This window comes from Anas acuta, chromosome 1 (genome assembly GCF_963932015.1).
Source record: "Anas acuta chromosome 1, bAnaAcu1.1, whole genome shotgun sequence".
In the NCBI taxonomy this organism is placed as follows: domain Eukaryota; kingdom Metazoa; phylum Chordata; class Aves; order Anseriformes; family Anatidae; genus Anas; species Anas acuta.
Genome location: NC_088979.1, coordinates 18,723,036 through 18,738,056, shown reverse-complemented (window position 1 = coordinate 18,738,056; position 15,021 = coordinate 18,723,036). Strand labels below are relative to the sequence as shown.

The following is a 15,021-nucleotide window of genomic DNA, read 5'->3' as shown; positions in this document are numbered from 1 at the left end:
AAAAATAATCTGTAAAAACAGAGGCCAGACCATCATATACAGTATTTTACGTGTTTGCAGCAAAAGTTCTTCATGTGTATTTAATGGCTGTCCTAGGTTGGTTACTTTTAGTAGTGGGGTACTTAGTGAGCTATAATTGTAACTTAATCTTGATCTAAAACTGATAATACTAGTACAGGAGTTGGATATGGGGAGGTTGAAGGATCTTTGTGGATATTTTTCAGTATCATATTTATAAAAACACCACTCCAGGTTCGTATTCTGCCTATTACTCACTGTGGTATTTGTGAGGTGTTCATAGCATGGACTGGATGTAAAATGGATTTGATGTATGGTCCTTAAAAGCACAGATAGCCAGTAAGCACAGTATGATTCTTCGTGGTCAAAACTTTGCTTCACTTACTGGAAGAAGGAACGCTAACTCATCTTGGAAGCACCTGTCAGATGAATAGGTTTGGGATGATAGGAGTGGAATGATTGTGTTGTATGGAAAGCACAAAGGATCAAAGGGAAAGGAGAATCATAACCCGTAATTCAAAGCAAGGGTGTTTTTCTTTTACATACAAAAAGTATGTATTTTAACAATTACTGTAGACATACATGCTGGCTAGTTCTAAAGCATAGGTTATTTTCATTGTTACATCCTCTGGATTAATTCTTCCACGAAGGGAGCAAGGATTCAACCCAGTTCAGGAGATTTGTGACACAAGCAAGTAAGCAGAAGGTGTGTGAATCTCTTTAAGGTAGTCAAATCAAAGAAAAGGAAGATTGCCCCTCTTTCTGACTAGCTCATGTGTTGTGTTTTATGATACTGAAATATCTCCATTTATTTCAGGAATACTTGTAGAGCTGAGATGATCACAGTGATGCATAATCCTACAATCTCTTCTTTCATGTGCCCACCAATTATTTCATACCTGTTTACTCACATTCAGTTTGCTTTCCAATAGGGTGATTAAAGCAGTTTATAGTCTGCTAGAACTGCTGTTTGCATCTGCAGCTGCAGGCTTTTTCTATGAGAATGCTTGTGTACAGTAAGCAAAGGTTATTTGTTTTTATTTTGATTTTTCAGTGCAGAGGTTGGTTTTACCAGTTTCCTACTATGGACTGTTAGGTGCAAAGTGGGTCTCTCCATCTTCTGAAGGGAGCAACTTACTTTGCACAGGAATTCATGTTTTTTTCTCAAGTGATCACGATAAAGCTCTGATTCTCAAGAACCTATCTCAGTGCCGCCTTCTCCCTTGTGCTAACAGAGGAATTTGCGTGCTCACCAAGTGACCTGTCTATGGACCTCATCCCATATATGAAGCTAATCTAACAAAAGGAATGTTTGTACACTGCTACTGAGATGGTAACACAGCACCAGCGAGAAGAAAACTTTTTTGTTGCTACGACTGTCTTAGTGTAGGTGAAAGTATTCATGCAGCTTAAGTAACCTCACATGGAATTAATGTCGAGTAGCAAGTGTCCTGTGAATTCACACCCTAACTGAGAGCATGCATTTGTGTCCGAACACACCCTTGATGAAGATAGGATTACACGTAGAAAGTTTTCTTCAGACTTGTAATGTCAGCAAAACAAAGAGGTTGGAACTTTTTTCTCTGAACTTATCCTAACCATGACAAATTCCTCCATGGTGTTCCTGAAATACACCCCTTTTTTCTGATCTTATCTATACTCACCTTCATTCTTACCAAGTGCAACCTCTTATTAGATTTTACCTCCTAAAATGACCCCACCCCTGTCTTTTCAAATATTTGATGTTACATCAGTGGCTTGACCATCTTGACTACTGTTTTTGAGTCATTACACTATCTTCTTATTATATTGCTCATCAAGTTCAAAGTAGTCAAGTTAATGCCACTGTCTCTTTTTCTGTCTCACAAATATCTCAGTGTCTTCCTCATTTTGCCCCACATGTAATGTCCTTGCCAAACTCGTTTACCGAGTTTGTTTGCTTGCATCCTTCATGCCTGTTGTCCTTCTTATGAAAAAGGCAGGAGTCTTAGCAGGCAAGAAGCTAAGTTACTTGAGGCTGTTCACATGCATGAAAATGTTGCAATGTTTTCCCTTCTTTTTCCCCATTCTTCCCATCACCTTTATCTAAAGGACCTTCACTTGCAAAGAGGTCTTCTAAAGGCCAAAAAGTGTTTTATGCATACTTCTAAGCTAAAAGCCTGTCCAGAGTTCCTTTTCTTTTCCATCCTCAACGCCCCATTCATCTTGATGCAGCTAGAGACATTTCACCAATACCCATGTTTGTGTCACACCAGTGCAAGTCCTTCAGGTGAGGACCTGCAAACCAGAAGCGTAGCTTATTCTTCCTAAAAGAGCCTTGCCTTTCCCGTTGGGCAAGATAGGTATGGGCAGCTAAAGAGCCTTGAATGAATGCCCTCAGCTCGCTTACGGTAACTTGTTCTTTTAACTGCACTTTACCAGGCAGAAATGCTGAGTGGGATAGAGACTTTTCATGGAAGTTAGGTTGTACCCCTTTTCATCTCTGTAATCCATATCTGCTACTCCCTTAAAACACTTTGTTATTCCATCCTCTTCTTTCCCTCTCCATCACAGTTGGAAGTGTGGTGGAAGGGAGATTCATGGAACTCCTGCCTTCTCTGGAGGTATTTCTGTTCTGTGGTTGTAGTTCTCAGATGTCTGCTGCAACATCTGCCTTCTCTCCCAGCTGCCTCTCTCCAACATGGATGAGGTCAGTGTGCAAGGAAGACAGAGGTTGAACAGGGAGGCAACAAACCACATGGGGAAAAAGGAAACTGTTGTCATTCCTGTACTGCAGGTTGCTTCCCCTCTTTGTCCCAGATGCATCTTGTCATTCTTTTCTTTCCAGTTGGAAATAATGAGGCACAGTATCTGGATACAAGGAAAGATGGTGAGTGTCTTTAATAGCCCTATTTGCCATCATTTTCCTGTTTCTCCAGCTCCCAGGTACTGCCCTGTCTTATCTCACACTGTTTACAGATGCTAATTCAGCCAGCTTAAGATGCTGCCTGGGTAGTATCAACAAGGATTAAAGTTAAAGGGACTCTGTCATACTTGTTTTCCATCTTCTTGTCCCTATGCTCCAGTCAAGTGCTCTTCTCATCCACCTTTGCAGTAGCCCTGACCTTTGAGTCAAGGAACTCTTAAGTCTGAAGATCTGGAGTCAAATATTTATCATTTTGAGATTGTGTTTGAAAAGCAAAGCGATTTTTCCAGCAGTGTTCCCCATTGCTCAAGCAGTTTCTTAAAGCTGGCAGCATAGGGTTGATCTTGACTTCTTACATCAAGTCAAACAGTGGGTGTCTCCTGAGATTTCATGCTGGGAGTGCTATCTCAAGTTACCTATTTTGAAACTAATTATTATTATTTTTAAGTCTTAGAGTAGTACCATCTATCTCTCTATATCAACTTTCAGTGTGTTCCCTTCTCTTGAGACTGGAAAGTGTTTGCATAGAGCATCCACACCATTTGGCAAGCAGCATGCATGCCTGCATGTTGCTATTTCAGCCACAATGTTGAGGTAAGCTGTAGTGCTGCTCTTCTCTACAGCCATAATATTTTGTTTTTATCTTTTCTTGTTTTGATGACTTTGCCTAAGGCTTCTTTTCATTCATACGTTGCATGCAGTGAGTGAATTATATTACCCAACTTGCGTTTGGCATGTCTTTGTTACCTTGGTAAGAAACACCCACCCAGAAATTATTCTGATTCATTCAAGCTGTAGGTGAGCTCCAGTAGGAGCTCAATTTCCAGGCCTAGCTGGCTGAGTGAGCTTTGAAGGCCATCTCCAACCCAGGAGTTCACATCCACTAGGTAAATGGATAAGGCCAAGCATTTTGCTTCCCAAAATACTAATGTTCTCTCTTTAGGCTGAGGCTCCTGAAAAAAAAAAAAAAAATGCTGACACAGACTTCGGTTTTTACCTTCCTGACTGTACTAGAATTGGAACTACTCAGATCTATGGTATTATTACACAGGCTGACCAGGTGGTTGAGAGGTTCACCTTGGCTATTGGAAAATTACCAATCCCAAACTATTCAGCACTGGTCTAGGTGTCATAGACTTTTGTCAGCCATTGAAGCACCAGAATAACTGGTCACTGACACAGCTTTGTTTACCATTCATTTGATTACTAATTGCTTGTGTGGATTTGCTTGAATTGCCATGTTTGGCTGAATAACCATTTCTGCTTTTGTGATTGTCCAGCTGGCAACAGCTGCTGCTACCAGCTGTGAGTTAGCAAGGTGTTCATGTAGTTCTGCACTCCTCAGCATCAGTTATTTATTTCTACTTCTATATCTGGGAACTTTCTATGACATTGCATGATGTGGGGGCAAACAACTTGCTCAGACTCTTCAACTCTCCACTGTTACAGGAAGCTCACATGAGTAAGATGAAATGTAAGCATCATCATCTTGTGGTTGGTGCATGAGTATCATCCAGAATATCTGCTGCAGGTTGATCTAGGTTGGCTTTAGGTGCCAGAGTCTGTGAACCTAGCTGTTAAGAGGTAGCGCACAGGCTCTTTATGCTAATAACAAGGTATGGTCAGTGTTCCAGTAACCAGTGGTCCTTTGCAGAGATCTTGTGGAGGAGGATGGTCTCTGCTTATGCCCTCAATGAAGAGATAAAATCATATCACAGCCTGTTCAACATCCCATGGTAATGCTTCTCTTCCTCAATCATATTTCCTGTCAGTGATGTTTTGGTGGCCACTAGGCAATTTGAATGTTTCTGGCTTTGTTCAGTTTTCCTGACTGACACATACAAAAAGTTCTGTACAACTGATATGGCATATCAGTTCTCTAGTTATATGGAAACTTTGTATTTTGTTCAATTTGTATGACCAGTTGTCCTCCTCTTTCTGTGCTGGGGAAGGCCAGAACATGCCAGAGAGGGTTCGAGGAGCACATGCGCTCCATGGGTAGATAACACAAGGAGGTAGGTTGACTAAATGCTGATTGGTATGCTCTTGGCACCACATGTAGCTTCAAGCTACTACAATGTTGTCCTTTTTCTCAGTTTCCTTCCTTCCTTTTGACATGCTAATGTTTCTTAAGTTTTGAAGAGGGTTCAATACACTCAAATCTTCCCAGGTTGCTCTCTTGCAATGGGTATGTTCTCCCATTCTGTCCCTTTGGTTGCTTGTGATGATCATCCTAACTTCAGAGTGCTAATTCCTTAGTGGAAGTGTCTGTCCTTTGAAAGTTCTTCTGTCTTAGGTCCAGGAACAACAACATTCTCCCTACTCTTACCAACCTCAGAAGCCTTTTGGAATGCGCGTACTTCAGCGAATTCAGGCTGTGAGGTGTGCTGTGCCGTGTAAGTATTGTAGTTCATGATTCATGGTTGCCAGTAGTCTGAGGTTTCCGTTCCTTCATCCACCTTTAACCTCAACCATTTAGGGTTAGACAGGTGTGACTTCTGTGGTATTGATACCACACAGTATTGCATTCCAGGGAACTGTTTGTAAGCTGTTCAGGAAAGAGACTGCTTAATGACCTGACCTAGGATTCTTTGGTGCGGTAGTCAGGCCACCCCACTTACGTTTCTCGCATTTTGTGGCTGGATAAGACCATGATGAGTTCAGGCTCATGCTTCTCAGCCTGTACAATTTCCTGAGCCTTCACAGAAGAGTTGGTGACTGTCCCCACCTGCCTTAGTCTTCTGGAGTTTTCTCTTTCTCTTTGCATGGGTAATTAGCTCATTAAAATGAGAACGAAAGGTGAAAGTTCTTCAGTTCTAAGGTTATCAGAAAAGGGAATTTGTCACAGACATTCAGTGGATATTCAGAACTTCCTGTCTCAGATTTGCATTATTCATTGGGATAATTACATTCTTACTTGTGTTGACTTGCTTACTGACAGAATAGCATTACTTGTGTGCTGCTGTGGTGCAGCTCATGACTTCTAGATTGATGTTCACTGGGAAAGGCTGACTTGTCCCTTCTTGACTGTGGTAGTTAACAGCACTAAGGAGTCTGCTAGATGACTGAGTTCTCTTATAGGTCCATGTATCACTATAGCTCCTCTTTAACGCCTCAGCACTAATTATTTTGGGATTCCTCCTAAAGCTGTACCTTTGGCCAAGGTCTACCTGACTGCCTGTCGTGGTTCCGCTCGAGTGGGCAGCCGAGCTCCACCACAGCCGCTCTCTCACTCCCCCTCCTCAAAGAGGAATGGGGAGAAAATATGTGAAAGGGGCTCAAGGATTGAGATAAGGACGAGAAAATCACGCAATAATTAGTGTAACGGGCAAACCAGACTCAGCATAAGAAGACAGATAGTAAGATTTATTGCTCATTACTAACAAGCTAGAGAAGTGAGAAACAAAGGAAAGAAACCAAAAGCACCTCCCCCCCCATCCACCCTCTTCTACCTCCTCCCCCCGAGCGGCGCAGGGGAACGGGGAAATGGGGGTTATGGTCAGTCTACAGCACTTCTTCTCTGCCGCTCCTTCTCGGTCACCCTCATCCCCTGTGCTGTGGGGTCCCACCCACGGGATACAGTCCTTGACGAACTGATCCGGCGTGGGCTTCCCACAGGCAGCAGCTCTTCCAGAACTGCTCCAGATATGGGTCCGTACCACGGGGTCCATCCCTCAGGAGAACACTGCTCCAACCTGGCTCCCCTACGGGCAGCAGCTCCTGCCAGATCACCTGCTCCTGCGTGGTCTCCTCTCCACGGGCTACAGGTCCGGCCTGGAATCTGCTCCGGCAGGGGTCTTCCACAGGCGGCAGCCTCCGTCGGTGCAGGGCCACCTGCTACACCGTGGTCTCCTCCACGGGCTGCAGCGTGAAACCCTGCTCCACCGTGGTACTCCATGGGCTGCAGGGGGACATCCTGCTTCACCATGGTCCTCACCACAGGCCGCAGGGGACTTCTGCTCCGGCGCCTGGAGCACCTCTCCCCCTCCTTCTACACTGACCTTGGCACCTGCAAGGCTGTTTCTCACTCCCTTGACTCTCCCGGCTGCTGTGTGGCGCAGCGTTTTTTTCCCTGTCTTAAATATGCTCTCACAGAGGCGCAAAACATCGCTTATTGGCTCAGATCTGGAAAACAACGGGGCCCTTCCCAAACATGGGGCGGCTTCTAGATCTTTCTCACAGAAACCACCCCTATGGCCCCCTGCTACCAAAACCTTGCCACGTAAACCCACTACACTGCCATTTTACTCATCATTACCAGCTAGCTGGATCTATGGTTCTCTGACTACCTGCTTTCTGGGGTGCTGGTCAGAGGTCGTCAGTCAGGGCCTTTATTTGTCAGCAGGACTTCAGCCTTTGGGTACAGATTCTAAGGGGTTTAGACTTCCAGCTTCCCTGCTCCCTTTCATATCTGTCCATTGAACATAGCTTTCCTGATGGCTGTTTTTCCATGCTAGGATGAAGAAAATTCACATTGTTACTGGTCCTTTTAATGCTCTCTTCTTTAAGACTGGTATGTCATTGTCAAATTTAATTGGAAAAGTCATTCTTCTCTTTTCCCCAAGCCTCTTGCTACTGGTGCTGAATCTATATTTTGCACATCTGATGTCAGGAGCATTTTGACTGACCTTGTAGATCATGACCCTTTCAGTAGTGTCTGAGGATATTTGTTTCCACTGCTGGAAAATGCAGCTGCTCCATGCAACGGCTATCAAAGAGCAGAGTGGGTTATACTCAGAGGTGCTACATTCAGCTTGTTGCCTACAGGGACTGGGAGTTCTTGGGGTGCATGAGTCTGTGTTGTTGCAAGTTGAGTTGACTGAACAATGGAACAGGTTGCCCAGAAAGGCAGAGTCTCTCTTTTTGGAGATCTTTTTGGAATTCAACAGCCACCTGGATATGGTGCTGGGCAAGCTGCTTTGGGTGTTCCTGCTTGAGCGGCAGTGTTGAACCAGATGAGATCCAGAGGTGCCTTCCGTCCTCAACCATTCCATGACTGAGTTCTTTCTTCCGAGGTGTAGGACCTTCCATTTGTCCTTGTTAATTATTTTTTTAAGGTCTGTGTCGACCTATTCTTCCAGCCTAAGTTGTTCTGGATACTTGCCTTCCAGTGTATCGGCTGATCCTCCCCCTCCCTCCCCCAACCACCTTAGTATCATTCAAAGATTTAATTGCTATTATGCAGTACAGTTCTTGGGATAGATTCCTGTGGTACTCCACTTTTATAGGCCTCTGAGTAGAGTATAACCCATTAACTGCTACCTTCTGAGCCTGAGCATTCACTGCATCATTATACATTACAGAATCATCCAGGTTGGAAGAGACCGCCAAGATCACCTAGTCCAACCTCTGACCTAACACTATCAGTCCTCCACTAAACCATATCACCAAGCTCTACATCTAAACGTCTTTTAGAGACCTTCAGGGGTGGTGACTCAACCACTTCCCTGGGCAGCCTATTACAATGCCTTACAACCCTTTCAATAAAGAAGTTCTTCCTAACATTCAACCTAACATCTAATTATCCTACATCTAGACCCTAATGTCCTAAGTTTGATACAAGAATATCATGGGATCAGTGCCAAATGCCCTTCTGAAGTTGAAGTAAATGATATCCATGACTTTCCCATTACCCATATATCCAGTGATTTTATAACAGAAGTCAGTGAGGCTGGTCAGATACGATTTACCAATGGCAAGTACTTGACTGTTAACAATCACTTTCCTCTTATTTCTGTGCCCAAGAATTTGTTTCCAGTCAAGGACTTGTTCCTTGATTTTCTCAGGGACAGAAGTGAGATCAATTGGCCTGTAGTACCCTGGATTGTTCTTACATTTTCTGAGGATGAGGGCAATATTTGCAATATTTGCTGTCATTTGGGAATCTCAAATGATTTGATCAATGTATTAATTGTCACGATTTAAAAAATATGCGGCCTTGCAAGGATGTTGGCCTTTTCTCTCGTATCCTTGAATGCAGTCTGTGGGGTCTGATGGACTATGATGGACTCAGGTAGGGCTGAATTCTTGCAAGTAATCTCTGTAATCTCTGACTAGATCCTTACCTCCTGCTGGTTGCTCTTTTTTTCCTTGAACCCTGCCTCTTAAGCACAGAGGAATGGGAGACCTTGCTGAAGCAAAGAAACCAATGAGTTACTCAGAATTACCTGTTTCTCCAGTTGCTAATTCAGCAACAGGCCCAGACTTCCCTTGTTCAACCTTTTATTGCTAATATAACAGTAGAAGCCCTTCGTTTTGTCCTTGATATCTCTGCAAGTCTCAACTGGAGTTGAGCTTTGGCTTTTCTGTAAGCATTGCATTGGACGTGCATGGACAGCATTTTTAAATTTCTCCTTACCTACCTGGCTTCCTGAGAATCAAGGTCTTGCCCTTGGAGGATGCTGTCCTTAAAGAGCAGCCAGCTTTCCTGAGCTGCCTCGCCCCTCAGAGCAGCATCTCATTGGGATCTCACCGATTTTCTGAATCAACTCAAGTCTGCTGCCTACTAATACTCTTCCTTACTCCTTTCAGGATCTTCAACTCCAATATTTCGTGGTTGCTACAGTCAAGGCTGCCACTGATTCTCATACCCCAACCAGAACTTCCTTGTTACTGAACAGCAGAGCCAGCTTTGCATCACCCCTGGTTGGCCCATCCAGTACCTTTATAATGAGCTTGATCCTGACACTCTCCAGAAATATGCTTGCCTGCTTGTGTTATGTGTTGCTAGCCAGCTTTATGGCAAAAATGCATTTCCCTCAATTTGTTGGGTGAATCCCATTTTCTCCTAGCACTGCTCATCCCTCAGAGGGGGCTCTGTGATCATAAAAGCCAAATCCCTGTTGTCACCTCTAGTTGCACAACAAGATGTTGATCTGCAAGTATCCATCTGTTCCTTCTCAAGTCTTTCTCCTTCAGTGAAGACCATCTGGGTCTCCATGCCTTTGACTCTTTTCCCCAGAGCTTTGCCCCATTCAAGGTCAATAAATAAAATTAAAACCAGGGATGCTTCACCTGGTAAGACACATACTGAACAGGAGGAGAGAAGATGAGAACGTTCTTCCTGTGGACACTGTTTGGGGAGGTTTTCTTGTCTCGAGTAACAAAGCACAAGTTTACCTATGGTTGCCTACTGCTTCCCTCACATAGCATTGCCTGCTGGTATGGAACATTAACTGGTTTTGCAATGAAGGCGTGTCCTAAATGATTTTTTTCTTGAACTTTAATGGAAATGCAGTGGATAGAATCCATTTTTCTTTGGTGATAAAGGTGTCTTAGGCATAATAGCACACCCTTTTTGGACTCTGATTTAAGACAAGGCTTAAGCACAGGTAATGTTATCGAACTTCAAGTAGGAATTTCTGTTCAAATGTACTTTTTCACTCTTATTTTTAGGTATTTCAAATTACTGTGAAAGATACCGTGAAGGTATGAAACTTGTTCTGAACACCTTCGGACCAGTTCCAGAATTTTCAGGCGAAACTGAGCAGAAAATCAGTCAGGTAAATATATGGAGAGTCAATAGATGCAATGACTTTCAGAATCAAGAATGTTAGCTTTTGTTTTAATGTATGTATAATTACAATTTACTGTTAGAGACAACTGTAATCTATTTCTTGTGTGAATGTGTACCTTGAGCAAAAACATTAGTACAGAATATGTATGATTATGTAAGTCCCTGTTCCAAAGCACTTTGAAGTACATCAAGGGAATACAATCTAGCAGGTGAGTAACATTACTAGGAGTCAACTGATAACAACTGTGGGTTGTTTATGTTAAGTCCCCCATGCTATTTCTTACTGTGTCTGTCATGTTCTCAATTGTTACATGCATAGCTCCAAATTTCCTTTCCTACACAACGACTTTTCTCTCTGTGTCTTCCTCCTACTCAGTCTTCCTGCATAAGTCCTATGGCTTTTTTCCTCCAGCTGTTCTATTGATTTAGTATATTTACAAGCTAGATCTCCAGTCTGTAATGAATACAAAGGCGTGTTTACGTTAAGCATGTGAGCAGTCTGCTAAGACTATTTGCATGCTTACAGAAAAGATGTGTTTTTTAAGTGCTATGCTCTATCAGGACCTAGTATGTCTATTATGTTTCAAAGCCAACAATTTGTTTATATTCACCATATAGGATATTATGTGTGTTCATAGCAGTTAACTCCAAAGTATTGCCATTTCCTAATTCTACCTTTCAACATTGCCTTTTTTAATGCTTTGCTGAAGAATGTGTGTATAATAAATTGTTTGTGTTTAGCTGTCACACGTTAATTCCATATATGCAGGCACTCTGTCTGGAAAATAGCTTTTTGTTCCTCTTTATGTTAATGCAATTTCAACATCAGCTATGTTAAAATGGAAGATTTTTCTACGCTTAAACAATATAGTCTGCTTGTAATAACAATCTATGACAACTGTGGAGCTATTCACAATTAGAAGCTTTTAATTAAAATGAAACAGGTTGGGTTTCTTTAAGGAATGCCAGATTCCAGTTCAGCATCTGTTTCTGCGCCTATTATCTGCAGTTTTCAATGCCAAAGATGAGCTTGCAAGAATCCTCTCTTAAGAGTAAACCATTAAACATCTCTTATCTTACTCATCTATCCCTCCCCCTGATTTTTTTTTTTCTGGAGTGACTGCAACTTGCCAATTATTAGTAGCAGAACCAGGTTTTATCTGGTTTCTCAAAAATTGCTTTTTAAACTGAAGACCTCAGGTGCTGCTTTGGCAAAGATGGCCTTGTAATCTGTATCTCCAATCTCAAACCCAGCTGTTTTTCCTTAAATGAAAGTCCGTTTCCATTGTGCTAGCTTGCTTGAGTTTTCTATCTGTTCTTCTACCTTCAGTGGTATATTTAGCAGATACATTTGGCAAACTTTGTTTATGCACTCAGTAGCACTTTTTTTCCCCTCCATTTACTTGCAAATAGTATTTTTGCCTTCTGATTTGTTCAGGCTTCTACCTTCGGACCCTTAAATAGTGCTATGTTCTTTCCCACATTTTCCATTAAAAAACAAAAATAAAATTATAGGTTTGTTCCATCTCTTTCCCTGTCATTTCGACTGTAACTGGCATTCCTAAAACAGATGTTTTCAAAAAAACATGTTATCTATTATTAGATTTATTAGGAGCCAGAAGAGAGACTACAGTGTTACATATACACACACAAATTTGGTTTAGAGCATATGTTTAGCAATATGAAAGTCCAGGTGTCCTCCTTCCTACTTAATAAAAGATTATTGTCATGTAGGCGAGACAGTGGCTGTGTGGGGTAAACTGAGAAAAGAAACTGATGCACTAATGTTTCTGTAGGCACCTTCATTGCAACATTCAAGCCAACCTTCTCCAAGTGGGAGCACTTCTCTCATACAGGTTAGCTAATTTCCAGTCAGCCACATGAAGGCTTAGTGGCCTATTGCCTGTGATAGACTATATGACAGTTTGTATTGAAGGATACTTGTTCTGATGCAGCGAAAGCAAGAAAATAATCCTTCTTACTACTCAGGAAAACGAGATTTAATCATCTCCTAAATTTTCTGTTTCAGGCAATGTCTGAAAAAATTCCAGTTGTTCCGAAACACCTCAATGCCAGGAGGGAATGGAGAGATGAATGTCTTACTGGTCTTGCCAAGCTGAAAAAACAAATGTCATCCAACTGAGGTGCACCTCACCTAACAGGAGAGACCAAATGAAGAGCAGTTCTTCATAAAAAGTGGAAAATTTTGGTCATGCAGAAGAGGAGACTGAATGTGCAAGCACTGATATGCACTTGTATAGAGACCAATGAAACTTTTGGTCCAGTTTTTGTCACGACATAATTCATGAGTAACTGTAAACAGTTATTAAAAGTTCAGTTAAAACTTCATCAAATTATATATATGCATTGGATGTGCAAGTATTAAGTAGCTTTAGCAGTATGAATATTGTGCAATGCTGGAACACAATCATCTTTTAACGCATTTTTCTAGCTTGTTTAGAAATTCAGCGCTTGAAAAATATTTGCTTATGCAGGGATCTGAATTTGGCAAACATCAGCTGTTTGTCACTGGAGAAAACAAGCCCTCACCCGCCAATCAACGTGGCAGTGAGGTTAATTTGTAAAGCACTGACTGTAGGTAGGGGGAGGTTGTCTTAAGCAAAGAGGAGATTTGCTGGCCAGTGAGCTGAGACCTCAGCAGCAGTAAGGGTCACTTCAGCTTAGCTCTGTAGCTGTTCCACAATGTAAGGGAAAGAATTATTTGTTCTTTCCCTCCTTTTGGCACTTCTGTACTAGTGTGATGATCTAAATGTGAGTAAATAGTTCCCTCCCTCATCCCCACCCCTGGTTCTGAAGATTTACCAGAGACCTCTGCTCAGTTCTTCAGACCATGCACTTGATACCCCATGGCTTTGCCCAGACTTCAGTCAGGTATGACTACCTGCCCGTAGGCATTGCTGCGTAGACGTATGATCTATTCTAAAATTTGCCTGTGAGAAATAAAGTACTGTGATGAAAAATTGTTTTGGGAGATGCCGTGGTATAGTGGATTGGTCTGGACTCTTCCAGGCTATTCCACAACCTTCTGAGTGATCTTGGGAAGCCAGCTCCCTGCTTTGTTTCCTTGTCTGTTTTGTACATTATCAGAAACAATCAGTGTTTCTTTAGGACTCAGCTGTAGACCTCAGGTATCTGATATTTTGCTCCCCTATAGAAGATGCAGTGGCTTAGGTGTGAGGCACAACGTTTGTGTAAAGGTGGAGGGTGCAGCTGGGGGTAGAAGTGTCTCCTGGTGCTGCAGTGGCGTGCTTCAGTCCACAGAGGACAAAGTTGCTTACAAATGTGTGTACCGTGTAATATAGCTGGATTTTGATTTTAGCTGGAACCTTGTGGCAGCATTGTTATGCAGATAATAACTTGAAACAGTGCACTGCGCCCAAATTACTCAAGTTAAGCATTTCTGAATCTTGTGCCAGCTGGTCACATAACTTCAACTACAGCACATATCCCAAAGCGTTAAACTCTTGATTTGCTAATGCTCAGCTCAGGGGCATTTCAAATCTTCTTCATTACAGAAGATGCAGGTACACAAACAGGTTACTACAGCTTAATTCGTTCTGGTGCTGAACAGCAGCAATGTCTGCATGTGTACGCTAACAATACTTACTTCTGCATGGGTTGCAATGAACGAGATCTGAGATAAACTGCATCACTTGATGCACGTGGTGGGCCAAGAGCACGTCTCTGGACGTGGAGCATGGGATGGGAGGCATGATGCAGAGATTGCCCTGTGCTCTTTTATAATCAGCAGAGAGAAAGGAGAATTCGTAAACTCAATTTATTTTATCCCAATATAGACCTAAAATTGTCAAATTTCTTGTAATGCTTTTTATTCCCACAGTGACTGGCACAACCTTCATTTAGCCATCTGAAGTTGGGGAGGTCAGCCCTCGCTCTTGGTGCCTTATTAAGCAATAATAAATTAATTGGGGCTGATTTCCTCACTTGATGTATGTTTTTGTATTTTAGACAAGGCCTCAGAAGGTTCCAATTACTTTCAAGATCAGACCTGCTCCGCTATGAGCATGTGACACTGTCAGAACTAATTAGCTCACATTGCTTTTTTTCTGAGATATTTTAAAACTCGATCATGTCATCAAATATTTGCCTCCATTTTTATTATTTGCTTATGAATAAAAGATTTTAATGAGAAAGGTGTTCTCCTGTGGTATTGTGTGATAACTCCAGTGGTAGCACTACATCTTTCTCTTGAGAAACCAATGCCTCGATAAAACAATTTATTGAAGTCGATGGGAATAAATAGGCAAGGAATAATGTGCAGTCTCCAGCAGCTCTTGTGTGGGTGACCGCTTGCTGCAGACGCTGGGCCCTGCTGCAAGGGAGCGGTTTTCTCTCTGGGCGAAAGCCTTGGGAAGGAATGGGAGGGTGCCAGAAATGCTCCTGTGTGGTGACCCAGCTCCTCACCAGGTCAGGACACAGCACAGCTCACCTCAGAGCACTGCTCCCCACCCAGGCCCACAGCTTCTGCTCGGGGAGAGGCTCAGCAAAAAATGTATTCTGGCTGGCATTTGCTTAGGATTTGAAGCACACAAAATTACTA

The 15,021-nt window shown here is 42.5% G+C and overlaps 1 protein-coding gene across 4 annotated transcripts in view; it reads left to right on the top strand.

The window, feature by feature from the left end:
- CRYL1 (crystallin lambda 1) overlaps window positions 1-14,614 on the top strand; it is a 63,343-nt gene extending 48,729 nt beyond the window's left edge. For all 4 annotated transcript variants that reach the window (XM_068671090.1, XM_068671108.1, XM_068671080.1 and 1 more), the window contains 2 exons: window positions 10,319-10,425; window positions 12,469-14,614. In XM_068671090.1, coding sequence (XP_068527191.1) covers window positions 10,319-10,425; window positions 12,469-12,582 — 221 coding nt within the window. In that variant the 3' untranslated portion in view covers window positions 12,583-14,614. The remainder of the gene's footprint in view (window positions 1-10,318; window positions 10,426-12,468) is intronic.
- Window positions 14,615-15,021: the final 407 nt, after the last annotated feature.